General features: G+C 56.0%; 6 protein-coding genes across 6 annotated transcripts; 2 read left to right on the top strand and 4 right to left on the bottom strand.

Moving 5' to 3' along the window:
- Nucleotides 1-1059: 1059 nt before the first annotated feature.
- On the top strand, nucleotides 1060-4624 carry CH63R_07726 (AARP2CN domain-containing protein; the record flags this gene model as incomplete). The annotated part of the gene is made up of 3 exons (XM_018302701.1): nucleotides 1060-1126; nucleotides 1184-1254; nucleotides 1313-4624. 3 exons carry the CDS (start codon nucleotides 1060-1062, stop codon nucleotides 4622-4624), a joined length of 3450 nt encoding a protein of 1149 aa, XP_018157479.1.
- Nucleotides 4625-5119: 495 nt separating this feature from the next.
- CH63R_07725 (Nuclear pore protein) lies at nucleotides 5120-8239 on the bottom strand (the record flags this gene model as incomplete). Its single annotated transcript, XM_018302700.1, has 4 exons — nucleotides 5120-6160; nucleotides 6217-6592; nucleotides 6649-6710; nucleotides 6920-8239. The coding sequence occupies 4 exons, from the start codon at nucleotides 8237-8239 to the stop codon at nucleotides 5120-5122; spliced, it is 2799 nt and encodes a 932-aa protein (XP_018157478.1).
- A 1532-nt stretch (nucleotides 8240-9771) lies between these two features.
- On the bottom strand, nucleotides 9772-11863 carry CH63R_07724 (Major facilitator superfamily transporter; the record flags this gene model as incomplete). The annotated part of the gene is made up of 5 exons (XM_018302699.1): nucleotides 9772-10442; nucleotides 10498-10904; nucleotides 10956-11037; nucleotides 11084-11265; nucleotides 11400-11863. The coding sequence occupies 5 exons, from the start codon at nucleotides 11861-11863 to the stop codon at nucleotides 9772-9774; spliced, it is 1806 nt and encodes a 601-aa protein (XP_018157477.1).
- A 1415-nt stretch (nucleotides 11864-13278) lies between these two features.
- CH63R_07723 (Fungal specific transcription factor domain-containing protein) lies at nucleotides 13279-15806 on the top strand (the record flags this gene model as incomplete). The annotated part of the gene is made up of 3 exons (XM_018302698.1): nucleotides 13279-13742; nucleotides 13915-14392; nucleotides 14445-15806. The coding sequence occupies 3 exons, from the start codon at nucleotides 13279-13281 to the stop codon at nucleotides 15804-15806; spliced, it is 2304 nt and encodes a 767-aa protein (XP_018157476.1).
- A 152-nt stretch (nucleotides 15807-15958) lies between these two features.
- Nucleotides 15959-17948, bottom strand: CH63R_07722 (Glucoamylase; the record flags this gene model as incomplete). The annotated part of the gene is made up of 4 exons (XM_018302697.1): nucleotides 15959-16772; nucleotides 16825-17280; nucleotides 17334-17703; nucleotides 17750-17948. The coding sequence occupies 4 exons, from the start codon at nucleotides 17946-17948 to the stop codon at nucleotides 15959-15961; spliced, it is 1839 nt and encodes a 612-aa protein (XP_018157475.1).
- A 1073-nt stretch (nucleotides 17949-19021) lies between these two features.
- Nucleotides 19022-20915, bottom strand: CH63R_07721 (Cytochrome P450; the record flags this gene model as incomplete). The annotated part of the gene is made up of 4 exons (XM_018302696.1): nucleotides 19022-19135; nucleotides 19183-19804; nucleotides 19873-20485; nucleotides 20696-20915. 4 exons carry the CDS (start codon nucleotides 20913-20915, stop codon nucleotides 19022-19024), a joined length of 1569 nt encoding a protein of 522 aa, XP_018157474.1.
- Nucleotides 20916-21120: the final 205 nt, after the last annotated feature.

The following is a 21120-nucleotide window of genomic DNA, read 5'->3' as shown; positions in this document are numbered from 1 at the left end:
GGAACACTTCGCGACTTGCCGGGAACTACGAGTGACGCGAAAAGGGCCAGCTGGGTACGAGAAGGTCCATGCAATGTGTGGTACGGTACGTATGGTATTCGTCTGTAATCTCATGCCTACCTACCTACCTTTGCAGCAGTAGTATGAAAGCTGTCCCACAAGCCGAAGTACGTCATCCCAATGATTGCGCGTAAGATGGCTGCGCTTCCACCTCTCCCTATCGTGTCCTTCCGCCCACTCGGCAGCTTTGTCAGATTCTGTCTTTTGGCGCATGAGCGCATCTCTAGCATCCATCGCGCCCTCCCCAACGCCCCCAGCTGAGGCAAGAGCCTTGCCAACCAGATCTGGAGTTTCGTGCATCTTGTTTCTTCACGCATGCCCCCCGTCTCGCACACAATGATTGCGGAGCCTGTACATGTCTTGTGACTCGCCGCAGAAGCCAATCGATGAGCCTCGCCCGCTTTCCACCATGCTGTTGGACTGGGCTCGTCATCAGTCATGCCGTCACTGCTGACTTTGACTGCTTTTCGGCATATTTTGCGCCATAAGGATTGGTTTCTTCATGTTGTCTTCATGAAGGACGACCGTTTTCAAGGGTCCTCCATGATGTTTATGCTTCATTCATTCGATCAAGTCAGTAAAGTAAGTCTCTTGGTCGACAAATAGACCGCAGGTCTCAAGGTAACACTGCTTTTTAAAACCTTTAAGGACGAATCAAGAAAACCAATGTTGAACAGTGTGCTCCTTCCATCCATCAGCTCATTTCGTTGTCGTCCGACGATAATCTGTCGTGTGAGGGGCACCGAGGGGCACCATGGAGGGAGGGGTACCTCTGTGACACCTTTGGTGTACAGGGTGTGGTGGAGACGAACCTCTTATCGACGATTAGATTAGATAAGAAATGACCCGCAACAAATTTTCGGATTGCAATTCGATCGCCGCCCGCCGAGTCGCGAACCAGAGAGACAGAGACAGAGACAGAAAAAAACAACACCACGCAAGCCCGTCTATTGTCGTGTTTTAGGACTTCCAAACGCATTCGGGCACCGTAACACCGCCATGGAGGACCAGGTGCACAAGCCTCATCGGAAGGCGAAGGATAAAAAGAATAAGCAGCACACTGGAGGTACATTGCTTCTGTCCTTAGTCTGTCTGTCAACCCGCGATGCTAACGGTCGCCCAGAGAAAAACCCCAAGGCCTTTGCCTTCTCCAACCCCGGAAAGCTTGCAAGGTCCGCTGCGAGATCTTCAGACGTACGAATTCTGTTTCTAATCTTCTCGGTTTTTATGACTGACATATGCGTTCGGCCAGATCAAAGAGAGACGCTTCCATGTTCCCCAAGTCGACCGACTCCCCGACGAGCCGCCTCCGAGGCTGGTCACCATCGTCGGACCTCCCGGTGTCGGCAAAACGACCCTGCTTAAGTCGTTGATCAGACGATACGCGAAAGAGACTCTATCCGACCCTCAAGGCCCCATCACCGTTGTCACCTCCAAGAAACAGCGATTGACCTTTGTCGAGTGTCCCAATGAGCTCGAGGCGATGGTCGACATGGCCAAGATCGCAGACATTGTTCTGCTAATGATTGATGGAAATTACGGCTTCGAGATGGAGACAATGGAGTTTCTCAACGTACTTGCCGCCACCGGTATGCCTGGCAACGTTTTTGGTATCCTCACGCATCTCGATCTGTTCCGGAAACCCCAGGCCTTGAAGGATGCGAAGAAACGGCTCAAGAGAAGGCTATGGAGCGAGTTATACCAGGGCGCGCATCTTTTCTTCCTTTCTGGAGTCATGAATGGCCGCTACCCTGACCGTGAGGTCCACAACCTTTCTCGCTTCCTGTCCGTCATGAAGAACCCCCGACCCCTGATCTGGCGTAATTCGCATCCCTATGCCATCATCGACAGCTACAGAGACATCACCCACCCAACAAAGATTGAGGAGGATTCCAAGTGCGACCGTTCCGTCGTCTTGTCGGGATACTTGCGCGGCACCAACTTCGCTTCGCAGGGTCAGAGAATCCATGTCCCAGGACTCGGTGACTTTACCGTAGCAAATCTAGAAGTCCTCCCGGACCCTTGCCCGACCCCGGCCATGGAGCAAGCCATCGCCAAGGTTACCGGAAAGACGACGCGGCGGCGCCTGGATGAAAAGGAAAAGAAGCTACACGCACCTATGTCTGACCGCAGCGGTCTCAAGATTGACGGCGACGCCATCTGGATCACGAGAGAAAAGGGTTTCACTTTCGACAAGGACGGCGAGGAGGGAGAAATGGGCGAGGGTGAGGAACTCATCGTCGGACTCCAGGGCGAGCGAAAGCTCTTGGGTCAGACTGAAGAGGGTGTTCAGCTCTTCAAAGGAGGCGAACAAGTTAAACAAATCGCCGAAGACGATGACACCGGCAGAAAGACCCACAGACAAGCACGTTTTGCTGACCGCGACGATGACTCCGAGGTCGAGGTCGATGATGAGGGCTTTATCAGCGGCGAAGATGAGGGTGAATCCGACGTTGAGGAGGAGTTCAACGAGGGCAAGCTGGGTAAAATGTTCCGGAAGGCCGCCGAAAAGGACGCCGACGAAGAGGACATTGCTTTCGCCGATAGTGACTCCGACCTCGGCTCGTTATCAGGGGTGGAAGACGATGACGAAAACGATGTGGACACGGACAACGAAGACTTCGACTCGGACGAGGAGGCTGCAGCTATGAAGTGGAAGGAAAACATGGCAGAACGCGCCAAAAAGCTCCACGGCAAGCGGCGCTCCTACCATACACCAGACCTGGCCAGGTTCATATACGACGACTCTCTGACGGCGGAAGAGGCGCTGCAGAAATGGCGGGGCGAGGACCAGGACGAGGAAGACATCGAAGCGGATGAAGAGGACGACTTTTTCCAGAAGTCCAAGCAGGACAAGGAGGACAAGGTGGAGGACAGATCGATACCCCAGTACGACTACGAAGATCTGGCAGCGAAGTGGTCACAAGCAGCAAATGTCGAAGCTCTGAGAAAGCGCTTCACTACCGCGGGACAGCGTGACGATGATGGCGAAGATGGCGAGGACGAAGACGAGTTTGACGGTATTGACGACGAGGACGAAGATGACCAAGGCGACGGTGTCTTCGAGGATCTCGAGACCGGTGAGCAACATGGAGGCGAAGATTCCGTCGAGCATGAACCCACCGAAGAAGAGATTTTTGAGCAGGAGCGTGAAAAGAACGCGAAGCGGAAAGAAGAGCTCAAGCTGCGCTTCGAGGAGGAGGACAGGGAGGGCTTCATGAATGACAAGGCCAACGCTCGGCGAGAGGGCGGCGACCAGGAGTTCGGTGAAGACGACTGGTACGAGGCACAAAAGGCCGTCATCCAGAAGCAGCTCGACATCAACAAGGCCGAGTTTGAGACACTCGACGAGAGGCAAAGGGCCGCGGTCGAGGGCTACCGGGCCGGCAAGTACGCCAAGATTGTGCTCGAGGGCGTCCCGGCCGAATTCGTCACCAAGTTCAACCCGCGCAATCCCATCATCCTCGGCGGTCTGTCGCCCACCGAAGACCGCTTCGGCTTTGTGCAGGTGCGTATCAAGAAGCATCGCTGGCACAAGAAAATCCTTAAGACCAACGACCCGTTGATCTTTTCGCTCGGCTGGCGGCGGTTCCAGACGCTCCCCATATACAGCATCTCGGACTCGAGAACGAGGAACCGCATGCTCAAGTACACGCCGGAGCACATGCACTGCTTCGGTACCATCTACGGTCCGCTCATCGCACCCAACACGGGTTTTGTGTGCTTCCAATCCTTCTCATCGGCGAACCCCGGCTTCCGGATAGCGGCGACAGGCACAGTCCTCAGCGTCGACGAGTCGACCGAGATCGTCAAGAAGCTCAAGCTCACGGGTACGGCGGACAAGATCCACAAGAACACGGCCTTCATCAAGGGCATGTTCAATACGTCGCTCGAGATTGCAAAGTTCGAGGGCGCGTCTATCAAGACGGTGTCGGGCGTGCGCGGTCAGATCAAGCGCGCGCTGTCCAAGCCCGAGGGCCATTTCCGCGCCACATTCGAGGACAAGATTCTGTACAGCGACATCGTGTTCCTGCGCGCGTGGTATCCGATCAAGCCGCACCGCTTCTACAACCCCGTGACGAACCTCGTCGGGTGGCAGGCGATGCGGCTGACGGGCGAGGTGCGCCGGGCCGAGGGTATCGAGACGCCGCTGCAAAAGAACAGCCAGTACCGCAAGATCGAGCGCGAGACGCGCCACTTCAACCCGCTGCGCGTGCCCCGCGCGCTCGCCGCGGAGCTGCCCTTCAAGTCGCAGATCGTGCAGGCGCGCAAGCAGAAGAAGGACACGTACATGCAGAAGCGTGCCGTCGTGTTATCCAAGGAGGAGAAGACGGCCCGCAATCTATTGCAGCAGCTGTCGACGATCCGGAACGACAAGGTGGCCAAGCGTGCCGCCAAGAAGGAGGAGAAGCGTGCCGAGTACCGGAAGAAGGTGGCCGAGTCCGAGGAGAAGAAGGAGGCAAGGGAGAAGAAGGAGAGCAAGGAGTTTTGGCGCAAGAACGGCCGCAAGCGCCAGGCACCGGATGAGGGTGCTGGCGGTGGCGGTCAGAAGCGCAGAAAGTAGATGTTTGGGGTGGAGGGGACCACTGCGGAGGTGGGCGGCGGCGACAGGTTATGGAAAACTATACGGTCTGTAGAATGTATGTAATCAAGGGCGCTCAGCAATCATCTGCATGAGACGGACGCGGGCTGTGAAGGTTTTTTCAATTGGGTATCTAACATCAAATCACTTCCTTGATACATGTCAAACGTCATCTGGCGGCTTTCCTTCTGCCTCTGTATGAGGTTCATCTTACATCTCTCTAGTCGTCGTTTTTGAAGATGGTAGGCCCAACCTAGAGCGGCAAGGTGGATAACAGCAAGCATTGGTTTTGCTGAGGCTCCATGGAAATGACAACACAGCCTTCTGGCAGCAGGCAGCTTCATGCTCCTCGTCGAGTGGATATGCATTCTTGCCGGTTTTGCCCCGCCAAATGTCATCACTCCTGCATCGGCTATGACCGTAGCTTTTTGTTGACCATCAAAACTTATTGGTGGCAGAATGCCGTGCTGTGTTTGTTCAGGGTGTCACCATCTTCGTCTTCACCATGGCAAGCTCCGAGCTCTTTGCCCACGTCCCGCGCGGTGTTTGACGGTAGCACACGAGCTTGCCGTCGTCACCAGTACTGGCGAGGATTTGACCGTCGTCGTCAAAACCCACCCGCCAGACGGGCGTGTGGTGGCTGTCAAGCTTCGCCACCTCCTCGACAATGTGCTTCACCTGGCCTGGCTGTCCCGAAAAGTGTCGCTCTGCATGCGAGTCGGACTTGGCCAGGCTGGCGCTGAGGCCCGACTGGTGGTGCTTGTCGTTTGGCTGCCCCGTCTTGGACGATGTTTGCGCATGGTGATTTTCGCGCTTTGTGAGCTCCGATGTATGCCACTTCTTGCCGTCGCCCGAGTACGGCGTGTCGATCCGGAACACGCGGACGAACCCATCCTGGCAGGCCGTCGCGATGGTGTCGTAACCACGGATGTTTCCCGGTGCCCATGCGACATCCCGGACGAGACCACGGTGGACGCCGACTTCCATGGCGAGGTAAAACTCACGCTGGGTTTGAGCGACGCCGTATGATGTCGTGATGACGTCTCTGGAGCGGTAGACTTTCACCGACGACATCCCAGCGACTACCAATCCCAACGAGTCGCTCGACACTCCCGCCCTTAGAGCATTGTAGCATGGATCCGGGTTCGGGTCGAAGCGGACCTTGAAACTGATCTCTTCGCCGCGACTCGGTTTGGGGCATATGCTGAACTCGTCGGTGGGGGTGTACTCGGACATGTTCTCGGGCTGTTCGTTCTCATACACTACCAGACGGCCGTCGGAGGCGAGTAGAGCGAGGTAGGTGTGCCGCGTCTCTTCATTGTGCTTCATGGAAAAAGAACGGTAAGGGTATTTGGGGGATCGCATCTCGTAGGCGGCTTTGCTCGTCGTCGCGCGGTTGCTGGCACTGAAGCGGCGGCCCGGTGCCGCTGAAGGGTCTTCGGCCCATAGCTTGAAGCGCCCTTCAATGCCGAGGGAGGCAATGAGGTTCGGGTAAACGGTCGGGGGCAGCCATTGAAGCTGAGTGACGAGGTAAGAACAGCCGGGCTTCGATTCGAGGGATTTGGGTTTCCTACCTCGAGAATCTCTCCTCCATGAGCGCCCCAAGTATCACAATGATGCCAGACGCCATCTTTGTGCCGGTTGAAGACCTTGATCTTTCCATCAACAGAGCCTGTCGCGCAGCGGTCGCCGTAGGCGTTGAATGCTACCGCTTGGACAAGGTCCTGGTGTCCATGCTGCACATTGAGGTCGAACCCCGTCTTTTCTTCAGCGATCGCAGGTATGTCGTGGTGAAACGCCGCCATCTTGCATCGTTGAAAGGGGGTTGAAGAAGATGATTGGAGTGCCCGGCGCGGGTGCAATGAAAGTTCGCGCAGGTGGTGTTGCAGCCAGTCGGGGGGACTGCAGCTGACTCGAAGCAAGCTGTAGGGGCATTTGCCCCCGCCAACTCTAGAAAAGGTACGTACCAGTCGTCACTATTTAGTTATTTAGTTACGACTACCTACCTAGGTAGGCAGGTAGGTAGGCAAGCATAGAGCATTGAGCGAGGTAGTAGGTATCTGGGTACCTAAATGGGTAGATTTACATGCCCATTGTGCATCGACCCAAGCAGTCGAGTTCCTCCCTTTTGCTTTCAAGAAACCTAAACTATCTCAATCAGTCCTCTTCAACCCTGATATGCAGTTCCTGGAGTTTCTCGTAGAGAGCGGGTATTCCTTTCCCAAACGCCAAAGAATGAGGGACGTCCTTCAAGGGATGCGCTGGTCCGTAACTAACATTCTCGACAGTGACCAGTAGGTTGCGCACCGCGTTGCCGTCCCAAAGATTTTCCCTTTGTGGGTAGTCTCGCAGAATACCAAGAGCCTTTTCCTGCACCGCCGGGTCCTGACAAGCGACCAGAATAAAGTAGAGAGGTGGGATGATACCAATATCGAGAGTGAAAGATCGAGGAAGCGTGTCCGTTTGCCGCTGCTTGGCGGCTAGCCCTCGGTGCAGAAGAGTGGCTATTGAGACCAGTTCGGCGTGTTGGGTTACGATGTCTGGTGATTGCCGTCTTTGGTGGGGCTTCTGGTGCAGCGTCTGACACAGCAGCCTGGCGCATTTGTAATGAAGCATGTCTAGACAGACGGAGTAGTACTCTTCTGTGCCGCTTGCGGGGGCCTGGGGCCGTTCCATGAACCGTTCAAAAAGACCGGTCAGATAGTCGCCTTTGTCCATCAATATCTCGTGCTGGCGGCAAGGAAGCGGCTGAGACCAAAACTTGTCGTCGCCTTGATGCTCCCGAGTCAACCAGACCAGGGCGAAGACGTCGCGTGTGTACTGTACAATGGCTTGGTGAGCCTGCATGATGGTTTCAAACTCGTCCAGCGGCGTGTCGTCCAGTTCGCGTCCCTTGTATAGCTTGATGGAGATGACGGGCTTGAAGTTCTCGGCGAATAGTGCGCAGGAAACCTCCCAGGTGGCGAACAGTCTGAGGATGTAATCCATCCCCGACATGCTCTCTGTAGCCCCTGTCCCGTCACGGGACGGCAGGGGATCCCGTAGCTTGTTGAGCATGCTCAAGGGAAGGCTCTCAATGATGCGCAAACCGTTTGTGAGGTGTGTCAGAGCCGGCCGCCAGTTGTTGCGCAGCGTCTCGATACATACGAACGACACGCAGCACAACAGTGTGACGGTGATCCTGTCCTTCATCGGTACGTGGGCGTAGCTTGAGAGCTTGGACATGGCGGTGCTGTATTGCTGGATCGTGAAGATCTCGAGTTCCCCCGGCGGTGCGCCATCGCCGCCTGGCGGGGGTGCCGTCTGATAAATGTGGTACGCAGAGCCGAGGGCGACGATGGCATGCTTCACGGCCTCATCAGAATGGCTTAGCTGCGGTGCAAGCCTGCTCCAGAAACTGGTGAGGTTTGTGACGTGATTGCAGAGACCGGCGTCTGCTACGCGACGAAAGCGATGAAAGTAAAGGCGCTCTGCTTGTGTTCCGTCGATGTCGGCGACGATGGGCCGCAACATACGCAGGGCCTGTTTCTCGGACCAGACCTGTAGGCAGCGTTCTTGGACGGCCACTTTGACGCCATCTTTGAGACGAGGCGGCATGGCCTTGTCGTAACCATCGCAAACCCGTCCAGTCGAAGTGCATCGAACACAGGCAGGGCGCTCCTCGCCACACTTGATGCGTCTGATTCTGCGATGAACATTTTAGCCAAGCCGCCAGGTAGTAGTAGCTATTGTGCGGGCCTTCGTTTATTCTTCTACCTATTCTAAGGTTACGGGGGCAGATCTTACTTGCTGCCAAGGAGTGAGCTTTCTGGTCGACGACGGCGGGGATAGACTCGTGTCAACTCACCAAGTTAGGCAGCCAGTCCGGACTTTCGGCTTACTCGCCCTTTTTCGTTTGGCAGGAGCGAATTCCTGTGTCGGTGTGACTATGACATTTCCACTGACACACGACATGGGTGGCATTGAGTCGACGATAGCTGCTGGAATCGATTCGTTGGCGGGATGGCACTCGGCGAGGATTGGCGCAAGAACCAGAAAGAAGGCTCAGATGAAAGGGTAAGTCTGTATTGAGAGCCAGAGTGTAGCTCGCGACGGCGGCAGAAACCTCGACTTGCTCGAGGACTAGACCGGGAATGGCACGAAATCGTAGGGGGGAATGCAGCGACTGGACATGACAACTCTGGAGATGTCTGAAGCAATGTTGCTCCTGCTCATACATGCCCGGGAGAGCTGCATTGGCAGCGTGGTTGGAGCTGATAGCCGACTGTTCTGCCAACGACACCAGACAAACCAACGGATGCGGACGTTGGGCCAAACGAGGTTGAAATAAAGTCCGAAACAACCTCAAGCGTAATATGGTGCCGAGGCGGACGAAATCCTCCGAGCTGGTTTGGGGAGTGTGAACAAAGGGCAAAGGCAGACAGACACCTTTGCAAAAGGGAGCGGCTGATTGATGGACGGTCAAGGGTTGTAACTTGTTGGAGACGATAGAGAGGTGATTGGAGGGGGGGGATGAAGTAGGGCCTTGAACTTAACTCTGACCTGACTTGAAGTGCGGCGCTGATGGCGTCAAGCCTTCTTTCAGCCTATGCACTCCTTCAGCCGCCCCGATTTCCCCGGCGAAGACTGGGCTGCAGCCCCCGAGTATCGGGCTTGGAGGCACCGAGAGCTGAGGTTTGTTTAACCAGCTGGGCACTGCGATGAAGAATAAAGCGCTGAAAACAAACATCATTATAGTGGCAGCTACCTAGTCTGGGTTTGGGAAATGCCTGTTGTTTAGCATGTACCTACCTAAGGTACTTGAAGATTGTAGGTACATGGGGCACCTGGATAGTTTTGTGGTTTACAAGCTCTTGCCCAGTTAGGTTGAAATGTGCCCTAGCGTGCGGGCGAGGCTTTGGGGCTTTTGGGCTTCCACCCAAGCAGTTGTTCCCTACCGACCACAGTACGGATATCTTACCTGCTACCTGAGTAGGTAGCCGAGCCTGCCCTCACTCATCCCAACCGCGCGGCTTCGAGCGCCCGTTGCATCGATGCTGAGACTGCGGGAGAACCGTAGACAACGCAGCGTCGTTCATGCATTACTTCTCGTCTATTGTCGCATGCATTATCCCATACCAATCAACCCATTACGCCCCCATATCTCCCGGTCTCAGCTGACTGGCACGCTGCTTCGCCCGCCGCTGTTTCTTATTTTTCTTGATGTTCCTCCACTCCATGCACAGCGCACAGGCGAGAGTCGCCAGGGACAACCCCATGCCGGCGAGGAAGATACGCGTGCAGGCGTAGTTGTATGCCCGGACAACGACGTCGATGAACTCAGCCGGGACTGCGCTGTGCAATTTGGTGGCACCAGTGTTGACGATGGCCTGAGCTGGCAAGCCAGGTATGCCCGACAGCTCAGATACCAGCATGTTACTTAGAATGGACTGGCCAACCGAAACGAAGACGGCCGCTCCAAGCTGCTGGGAAAAGAAGCTGATCGAGACGCCCGTCGACACATCTTCCTTAGGGAGCACCGCCTGCACTGCAAGCCCGACGGTCTGCATGCCGAAGCCCAGACCAAAGCCGGTCAGGAACTGGTACCCGATCCAATGGCCCGAGCTGATGCCTGGCTGAAAAGTGCTCATCAAGCCTAGACCGACGGACATGATGGATGGGCAGAGGATCATGGACGGCACATAGTACCCAATCTTCTGTGTCATACCGCCCGAGATGATGGAAGACACAACGATGCTGAGCACCAGCGGTATGGTGTAGATTCCCGAATCGACGGGATCGGCCCCCTGAACCGCTTGGACTGTGGCATGTGTCAGCTCATCCACCTTCTGCAACAAGCCGAGGGCGTCACTTACACCAGATGGGCAGGTAGTACACGGCCAGCATCATGGAGCCAGCCAGGAAGAGCATGAAGAATGCACCGGCCAGCATCGTCCTCTGCTTGATAATCCTGACGGGAACTGTGGCTGTTTGGGGCATGAGGACCTGGACTGTAGCAAATGCAATGAAGCCAACACCAAAGATGACGAAGAGCGCGATGATGCGGCCGTCGTTCCACTCGTATTCCGACCCACCCCACTCCAACGCCAAAAGGAGGGAAACAATGGACGGGAGAAAAAACAACGAGCCCAGGGGGTCGAGGCGCTTGAAGTGCTGGAATAACGTCGCTGGCTCCTGCGGCTGCCGCTTAGGGGCTTTAAGCATGAAGAAAAGGAAGACGAAGGCCACGCCGCCCACGGGTAGGTTGATGTAGAAACACCATCTGCGTATAGTCAGTTTCCCCTCCGCACCAAGTTACTAAACACTGACATACCTCCATGTCACAGTGCCCGTGAATCCACCCCCGACCAAGGGACCGATCACAGAGGCCAGGCCGAACACCATGCCGAATATGCCTGCCCTTGTCAGTGTGTGCCTACCCGGTACCTATATCAGTCCTACCTTGGAACATTGGTCTCTTGTGCAACGGGACCATGGGAATCATGACCATCATAGCTCCTGTAAAGATGCCAGCCGATCCGACGCCGGCAATGGCCCTGCCCGCAATGAGTACCGGTGAGCTTGGCGCAACACCGCAAATCAGGGAACCGATCTCGAAGATCAGGATGCTGCTAAGAAATGACCTGGTTCCGAGGTGTCAGCTAGTACCCTTCCTTTCCCAACCTGATGTACTTGCACTCTGAGGTTGTAAAACTTGTAGATTCTACCGAAAACCAGCTGCGAAGCCGCGGTAGTCAGCATGTACGCCGAACCGTACCATCCAATATCGCCCAGACTCTGGAACTCGTCCGTGATGCGGGGAATGGCTGTTGCGATGATCGTGCGGTCCAGAGCGACCAGGAACATGGCCACAAAATTGGACAGGATGACAAGCCAGAATGTGACAGTCCTCGGCTTGAAGTTCTCTTCGGCCTCATCCATCTCGGCAGGCGGCCCGATCGGTGCAGCCCCCTCGAGGTCTGCCTTCTCATCCATCTCTGGCTGCTTCGAAACATCGAGCTGACTCTCATTTGGAGATATTGCCAATGCCTGGACCGTCCGCTTTTCCTTTGGCTCCTCGTTCGCAATTTCGGCCGGCGCGGAAATATCCCTCGAGTTCTTCTCCTGGCTTTCGTCGCTCTTTCTTGGGGTCAGTGTCCGCGTGGAGCTGTTCGATGTCTGGGCCTCGCGGTTCTCGAAGGCGCCATCGCTCGCGGTGGGCTTTGCAGCTGTATCGGCCATTGCAAAGGTCGTGGCGCGCCAGCAGCAGACGAGTGGGAAACGAAACTCTGAATAGACTGCGAAGGTAAACAAAACATATACAGAAACGTATCGTCTTGGCAGATGGGAGAAATTTGTTGATTAATGGACGGGCGAGGAGCTAGAGGTTCATCCGGACTCTCGAACGCACGGTCAGAGCTCAGGTTACAGATCACGTTCGGGCCAGATGCTTGGCTGCTGACGGGGAGAGGGCATTGACTGTGCAATAAAATAGGGCGATTCTCATTATTATATATGGCCAACTTAGCACATCCAGCCGGCAGAGACGGGGTGGACGGTTGCTTGCGACATGGTGCCGAGCGCAGGATACAAAGCGAAGCCCATTGGAGGGGAAGGGCGCCATCACAGCTCGCACGAAATGTCTCTCTCGAGGATTCATGTCATGACGAGATGCAAACACTGGCCTGTCAAGGCCGATGGGGATGTCCAGAGGAGGATTGTAGTTGGCTCAACTCGCTCTCGGTGGTTTTCGGACATGGTGCACTTACTTAGGCACCGGAGGTCGATGTTTTGTCCGGTGATAGTCTAGGCCGTTAACGGCCTAGCGTCGGGTGCTCGGTCAAGTAGGCTACAAAAGCTGGCTAACACATCACGCTTTGACCCACCATCTACGCCGCTACGGGTAAGGCTGCCATGGGTAACGTGGGCTGAATTGCCACAATGTTACCTCATTCGGTCCCGGGCGGGTATCTCACCTCCTCCCCTCCCTCCCTCTCTTTCACTCACAGTCGCTCTCACTTTCGGACATCACCTCACCCTTCAAATTTCGCCCCTGTGGTCGGTCTCCTTGCGATCCATTATCGGACCCAGGCTAACAAAGAGCCTCAGTTGCACCGGACTGAAGATACCACGGCAGTGTGGTTCATCTCATCCCCCGGGCGGGTGTCCCCGTATGTGACCTCTGCATATCTGTTTTATCCACTCTGTTCTTGTCATACTCGTTGCTCTCTGTACGAAATGCGATCTGAATCCATCATTGCTGCCCGCATCTCCACGTTTCCTGCTTGGCTGTTTTGGGGGCGTTTACAGAGCATCCAACTCATCGCCCACATCGACAGACTTATACGCCCTCATCTCAATCTCTATAGTGTCTCGGACAATAACACAATCCCCCACCGAGTGCTCGTCGTTGACCACAAACGACTGCCATCCACCAGAGGTACACTGGGGGGTTTCTTGGTCGCATCCGCACCTTCTCGCTTGTTCATTGGGCCTCCTTATTAAACTCATGCCGCATCCCGTCAACGTTTCGCCTGCAACACCGCCCCTCGGATCCGAGTCGGGAACAAGCCAGCCGACAAAGACATTTGCAAGGCGCCCGGCGTGTCGTCGTTTCGCATGTCAAAGACCAACGGCATCCACATAATAATAATACCATGTCGGGAGAAGCCCAGCTCCCACCCCCGCCGAGGGCTCCTCCACCACCCGAACCCGACCCCATGGCAGCCATGAAGCTTACCAGGGGCACCTCGTGTGTGTTGTGCCAGCAAAGAAAGGTGCGCTGCGACAAGAACAAGCCGTGTGCCAACTGCGTTAAGGCCAGGGTAGAGTGCCGGGTGATACCCCCGCAACCACCAAGACGGCGGAAGAAGCGTCTCCAGGAGCGGGATCTCGTTGACCGACTCAAAAAGTACGAGAACCTTTTGGCCGAGAATGGCGTCAAATTCGATCCCATCGCCGCGAACATCAAGTCTTTGGACAGGAACTCGATCCACATGGACGACGATAATCAAATCGACGACGATGCCGACCTGGCAAACGACTTTGAAGGACTGAAGACCTCCCCCGAGGGAAGCACATCCCCTTCTGTGGCAGGGAGCCGAAGATCGCAGTCCGATAAGTACGGGATCCAACCCCTCTTTGAACCCCCCCCCCTTATCTATGGGCTAATACGGCTTTTTAATCTAGACCGTTTAACAAATGGTTTCCTTTCCATAAAGAAGTTTGTCACCCCATGTTCCATGTTCCTTGCTCTCATCCACAGGCCGCATCTAACTTGAATCATAGTTCAGGGCCAGCGAGGAACTGCTCAGGGATTCGTCGGAAGACGAGGTTGATGGTTCAACGATACACCATGCCTTTGACAAGATGTACGACAACCAAGATGGTTTCCCGTTCATTGTAGGCAGTCGGAATGCCTCTGTAACGCACCTCCACCCGCCACCCATCCAAATCTTCCAACTCTGGCAGATCTACATTAACAATGTCAACCCCCTCCTGAAAATTACACATGTGCCTACAGTCCAGGGTCTTATCATCGAGGCGAGCGCCAACCTCGAAAAGGTCCCCAAGAGCGTTGAATCGCTCATGTTTGCCATATACCTTATGGCAGTCACCTCACTAGAGGATGCAGAGGTTGCAAAGATGTTTAACGAACCCAAGCCCACCGTCCTGTCCACTTTCCACACTGGGCTTCAGCAAGCCCTCGTCAATGCCGGTTTCATGCGCACCAGCGACACGATGGTTCTCCAGGCCTACATGCTCTATCTGGTAAGTCGCCATCTTCCAATTCCCCTGACATGGCTGACCAACAAACCATCAGATTGGGGTTCGCATGTTCGTTGACCCGCGGCAGATATTCTGTCTTGTCGGGATCGCCGTGAGAATAGGCCAGCGAATGGGCCTTCATCGGGACGCTGCAGCGTTTGGCCTGTCGCCGTACGAGGTCGAGCAGAGGCGGCGGCTGTGGTGGACGATCGTAGGCTACGACCGCCGGATAGGAGAGATGACGGGCTCGACTGTGACAGCATTGTCTACTGCCGGGGACTGCAAGCTGCCCCTGAACATCAACGATACAGACCTTCACGTCAACGGCAAAGACGCCCCGACCCCGCACCAGGGCGTGACCGAGATGCTATTCGTCCTCATCCGGACGGAGCTTGCGATGGCCATCAGCATTGACACCATGCGTGACCCCCAAAGACACGGCGACAAGGACGGCGTCCCCGGGTCTGCCGCCGCGCCGCGACCGGTTCCGACTGTCCGCATGGCTGGCCAGGACCAATCTTACACACTCGATGGATTCTTCGCGCACATCGAGGGCACATACCTGAAGTGGTGTGATCCCAAGATCCCGCTACACTTCTTCACCCTCACCATGACGCGGCAGGCCCTGTGCAAGATGCGCGTGATCTCGTTTCTCGTGCGTATGGGTAATGGCGAGGCAACTACGCTGGCGGACCACGAGCGCGACACGCTCTTTCTCGAGGCCATCCAGATGATCGAGTACGACAATGTCGTCCAGGCCGCCGACAGTCTGCAGGGCTACAAATGGTATACCTACCTGCACTTTCCGTTCCCGGCGTACATGTTTCTGGTGACGGAGCTACGCCACCGGCTGACGGGACCCATGGTTGAGCGCGCGTGGGATGCCATCGCCGAGAACCACGACCGACGCGGTCTCATGAGCACGCTGCACAGCCCCATGCACATCGCGTTCGGCAACCTCTTTATCAAAGCCTGGGACGCCCATGAAGCCGGGCAGCAACAAATCGGCAAACCGGTGCAGGAGCCCATGTGGATCACGCGGCTCCGGCAGCGGGCGGAGAAGATGGGGAAGAAGCAGCGCAGCGGCCAACCCGGGCCGGAGATGGGTGTCGGCATCCCGCAGCCGGCGGCACGGGTTGCGCCGGTAAGCGGGACCTCGCAGCTTGGGTCCATGCAGCTGCCACAGAATATGATGATGACGCCGCCGTCTGTGAGTGCGGAAACGCCAGCGATGCACGGCCCGCCGGCGCCCGACAATGATGTCGTGGACATGGACTGGAGCTACCTGATGCAGGGATACGATATGGATACATATGCCGCGTTCGGAGGGGGGTTTGGGGGCTTCCCAATGAACAGTAATAGCATGGGAGGGTCGAGCATGATGGGCAACCCGGACGGAAGCATGTTTGGCAACTGAGCGAGTGGTGTTTCTTCTTCTTTTGGAGAAGAGTTTCATTGTTGTGTGTATTGAGCAGAACGCTTCGTGAAAGCCAAAAAAATAAAAAGACGCTCTCCACGGTTTTTCTCATACTCATCCTACTTCGGTACACCGGTGACAACACGTCAAGTCTAGCAGCTGCCACTCGATCCTTGACGGCCCACCCAGGCGTCGTCCGTCGCCACCTTTTGTGTCGAATTGCAGGGGGGCACCGTCAGCGTGCGGTTCGTCTCCTCGTAGATGTAGCCCTGATCGCAATTCTGGCGCCTCACGTAGACGTAGCTTATGTTCTGACCACCGGGCAGCTCGACCTCGGCGCTCCACAACGGCCTTTCGGCCGTGTAGCCGGATGCCGTCATGGGCTGTGCGTTCTCGACGTTCCACGAGCCGAAATCGGCGATGTCTCCGAGGATGTAGAGATTCTCCCCGAAGTAGGTCGTAGCGTTGACGAGGAACGTTACGGGGTGGGTGCAGGTGCCAGTCACATCAGGCGCGCCGGCCGCCACGGCGGGGACGTAAACGCCCGTGGTTGAGGAGGCGGCGCAGGTAGCCGGCACTTCGACCGAGGCGGGTACCCAGCTGGGGGGGTACTGGCCGGCACGGCGCTCGGCCATAGTGATGAAAGAGGCGTAGGACCAGGTGAGGTCGCGTGCCGAGAGGGGGGCGCCCGTTGCCTTGTCGAATTGCTCGGCGAGAGAGCCATTGGCAGGAGTGTACTTTTGTGCGACTTCGATGAAGGAGTCGGCATAGGCCCTGACGGCGCCGGTGATGCTGGTGTAGGCGCCAGATGCGTTGCTGTTCTTGTGGTAGGCTATCTCCCTGACGGACGGGTACAAGTCGGCGAAGAAGGGCAGTGAGGTCGCGTCTACCTTGATATGGCCCTGCGCATCCCACTGGGCCAATGCATCGTAAAGGAACTCGGCGGCACCGAGGGTGATGAGGTACCTAAGAACAAATGAACATGGCGTGTGCTAGCCGGAGGTTTGTGCAAACTCACCAAGGATTTCCGTTAAAATAAATGTCCTCGGTGTAGCGGCCAAGAGCAACGCCCTTGTCCTGGGAAATGCCCTCGTTGATGGGGTATAGACTTGCGTTGCGGAAAGAGTCGACCAACACCTTGAAGCTGCTCAATGATCGGCTGTGGCATGGCTGGATTGACGGGTCTTCGCAACTGGCGGTGATGTCGAAGACGGAGATGGACCCCAGCATGACGTTGGCGTCCTTGCCTGAGCGCTGAACTTGAGTGTTGGTGTTGGCGGTGTAGTACCCCTCGTTGCCGTTCCAGAACGATTGAAGGAAGCACAAGACGTCGGGTGCCAGCTCACACCCTGTGCACTCGACGCCGAGAGACTTCGCGAGCGATGCACCCTCGACAAGGGCGCGGTATTGGTTCTGGGTCGTGAAGAAGCTGGAGCCTAAGACCTCCTCCCAGAGATCGAAGCCCGTCGAGTTCCTACGTTGTGTCAGCAAGGGGTCTGACTTCGCGGAACGGGTACCGGTCCATACCAGTACTGGCCGGTATAGGACAGATCGTTGGCAATGATGGGCCAGATGATGTCTTTGGCCTTGGCTTGCTCACCGTTGTCCAGAAGCCAGTGGGAGTAGGTGATGAGGGTAATGGCCCGCAATGCCGGGCCGTCTCTCTGTGGACGACCCCATGCGCCGTTGAAGCGTGAGCCATTGACGGTGTACTTGGCCTCGCCCAGACCGCGGCCAGACGGCAGGAAGGACCCAGAAGGATTCGTGACGGTCTGCAGAACAGCCTGGGAGCGGTAGTAGTCCTCGACGTAGATCTGAAGCTCCTTGTGGCCGAAAATGAGCTCGTCGACAATCATCTTCATTGTCAACGCGGCATCACGTGTCCAGGTGTAGAAATCTGATGGCATTAGACAAGACCGAAAAATGACGAGAGTCGGACCTACAGTCGGGGTCAGCCTTGGATGGGCTGGCTACAACGACGCCAGCGCTGGCACCTGGGACCCAGGAACCATTGGAACCGATGTTGTTCAGAGCGCTCTCAAGAGCGATGCCCCTCTGCTGGGTGATGAACCCCTCGAGGTCTGTAGCGGCGACGTTGGCAACGAGGCCGGCGAACCAGAGAACCCTTGAGGTCTTTGACATGGCTGTCGTGGCAGATTCGGGCCAGGCCTGGGGGATTTGCCTTGAGCTGACGCGAAGTGCTTGGGAAAATAAGGCGTCTTTTCAAGCAGACCGACGGATGGAGTCGGAAGCTGTTATATGGTGTTGCCCAGACATGTTCGTATTGCAACCCCGCGGATCGCGCTGGGTAGGCACAGGGCTGTTACAGCAGCTGCCATATGTTATGTCTAGCGTAATTTCCTTGTCGATCCCTGCTGGTTCATCGCAAGTTATCTTGGGACAGGGATGCGGTCTTTGGGTAGTCTCTGGGAAAGGGGCTCATCGTGGGTCCGTCATTTCCCTAGCTGTACATGCAGAAGCTGCATTGTTAAACATAGTTTCCCGAGCAAATTAAAAAAGCAAAGTCAATCCTGCTGACCTTGTCGCCAAATCTTAAGTCCGCGCGAGTCTCGGCGGCATATGAGCGGAGCGAGAGTAGCGTAACGCTACGGGCCGCCTGTCGGTCTGTCGTGCAGTGGACATGCCGGTCTGGGGCCTCGGTTAGGCCGGTTGCGTCGGGGGAGGCGCCGGGGGAATATACCTTTGCGGGGGACACCTTCCCCCCCCGTCTTTTCCCCAGCTTTACCGTCTGGAGGGTGCTGCTCCGGCGCTTCTCCCCTCGATTTCATCATCACAGCTACACTTCACCACCGGATCACGCTGTTTCTGGATACAGTTCTTGCTTGAGACGAGTAAGATGTCCAGGAGCGAGAAAGTGCTTGCCAAGTCCGACGTGTCCCAGGAAATGCAGCCCTCTACTATCATTCGCATAACTCGCCGAATAGATGGCAGCAACCTCGGCAATGCGGATGAGCCAGCGTCACTGACCCTCCCCTCTGAGTATTCTGTCGGTGGCGAGGAATTCATAATATCTGCATCTTGGTCCGTTCTGGGTAGTACAGTGCGTCAAACTCAACGATTCATGGAAGCGAAAGGGGCTCTTCTTTGTTATCAATCTACCTCGGCCATATGTGCCATCCTGAGGCCGTCATGTGAAATAGTAATTTCATCTTCTGTATGCCTTGCCAGCGAGTCTCTTGCCATCTTTCTCCCGGCTAACCATGCTTGCTTACTCTCACTAAGAGGTCGGACTGGATGAAGATACCCGCCGAAAATGAGTTCCACGGTGTAGCCGGGTCCACCAGGGAAAAGTCGAATCGGCGAAGGAGCTGTACAGGTTAGTCGTGCTTGTCTACCCTCCAGTCTCATAACTCACTTCGGCAAACACCTTGTTCAGCTCCATGAGAGCAACTGTCTTGCCCAGGCACTGCCACTTGCCATACTTGAACACCAACTCCCACTGCGCCACCATATTCTTGAGCTGGTCCTCGCCCGCTTCGAGCCACCGTTCCGGTCGGAAGACGTCCGCGTCCGCGCCGTAAACTTCCTTGCAGCGGAGCACACCAAACGCTGTCCATCCGATATCCGTGCCCTCGGGAATGCTCATACCGTGCATGAAGTCGCCGCCCTTTGGAACCGTCGTCGACATGAGACCCGTGACGGGAGGGAAAACCCGCAGGCCCTCCTTGATGACAGCCTGAAGGTAGCGGAGATTACCAGCCTCACTGTTGGTGGTAGGTGACGAGATTGCGCCCGACTGGGCTGCCTCTCGAACCTCCCTGGCGAGCTTCGAGTAGCATGAAGGAGACGTCATAAGGTACAGCATCGTCGTTCGGATCGCCGTCGCTGTGGTGTCGGATCCGGCCATGATCTGGACCAGTGTCTCGCCCTCGGCCTCCTCTCGGGTCAAGCCATGTGTGAGGAACGACCCGAGCATGTCTCGCCGCTTCACCGTCTTGTCCGACATCAGTCTCTCCGCCACCACCTTCTTTGCAACACTGCCATCAGACAAATAATTGTCAGCGTCTTTGTGCGGACACAACAGAAGCAGATAGGGGAGGCCCACGCAATGAACTTGCCGAATCCCACACGGTCATGCTCCGACGGCATGGCGCGGCGAAATAGGGGCGACTGGAGCCACTTTGCCAACAGCGGGAACACGGAGAGCGTCATCATGACGGGCATGCTCTGCTCCGTCATCTGGATGTACTGGTGGACGTCGGCGTCTTGTTCAACGTAGCCGAAATGGTAGCCAAAAGCCAGCGAAGTGATGACATCCAGCGTGAGGTACTGGACCTTTCTGCATAGGTCCATGGGGCGGAAATACTCTGCTGTCGAGACATATTTCTCCTCGATGAGTCTGATGAAGGCTTGTATTTGCCTGTCGATGGTGGCTTCCAGGTCTTCGTTCTCCTTGCCCGAGTACTGTCCAACGGAGTAAGCAGACGCGGCCGGCCATGATAAGAGGGACTGGAAACCCACGCCGATGGCCATCTTAGCTCGCAGCTCATTGTGCTCATGGTCATCTCTCATGGAGATGAGGTTATCTCTGGCCGGGTCGAATCTAACGGCCTCATAGAAAGCACCCTTGCAGTATGGCGAGCGAACCGCCCACATGCGGCGGAGGAGATCCGAGTCATTGGTTACCAGGTCATTGGGACCGACGCGGACGACCGGGCCTAAATCACAGAGCTCCATGTCAGCAGCCTGTCGAAACGATGACCAGCCTCTCCCATTTGTCCTCTGGCTGACTGCGGCGGCGTGTGTGTCTTAGACCTTTCCCCTCCTTTCTCCTTCCTTATGGGCTGAACCACACGGCCGGGCGGTTACAAGAAGGACTAGACATCCGTGCTTTTTATGTAATAGGGGAAGGTTGAGGGCTTACTTACCATATTCATCACAGGCCCGCTTGAGAGCGAGATGCATCTGCCCACCCAGTGTGTTACGTAGCATCCACCACTTGCTGAAGGCGGCACCTGGTGGCCCAGGGACATGTCTGAGACGGTTCCATGAACGGTAGCTCAGTGTGCCGAGATATATGAAAAGAGCCGTCACAAGCAGCAGGACTGACTTCCAGATGTGGCCCGAGGCTTCACTCAGGGCGGCCATGGTCTCTCGATTTCTGTTGCTGTGTAAAGGCGATAAGATCTCGGCTGAGAAGAATACGACGGGAGTTTTCTAGGTTGAGGTGAGATGAAATTGAGCGGGCTTGAGAGGAAGGAGAGGAGGAAAAGAAGCGCCAGGACGGGGCAGCGTCGACTTGGATGACTAGTCGTGTGGACGAACCCCGACTCGGGCAACAACATGGACTCGT

The sequence above is a fragment of the Colletotrichum higginsianum genome, chromosome 5 (genome assembly GCF_001672515.1).
Source record: "Colletotrichum higginsianum IMI 349063 chromosome 5, whole genome shotgun sequence".
Taxonomy (NCBI): Eukaryota; Fungi; Ascomycota; class Sordariomycetes; order Glomerellales; family Glomerellaceae; genus Colletotrichum; species Colletotrichum higginsianum.
The sequence above is the reverse complement of the archived record's forward strand: the minus strand, read 5'-3'. Positions and strand labels throughout refer to the sequence as shown.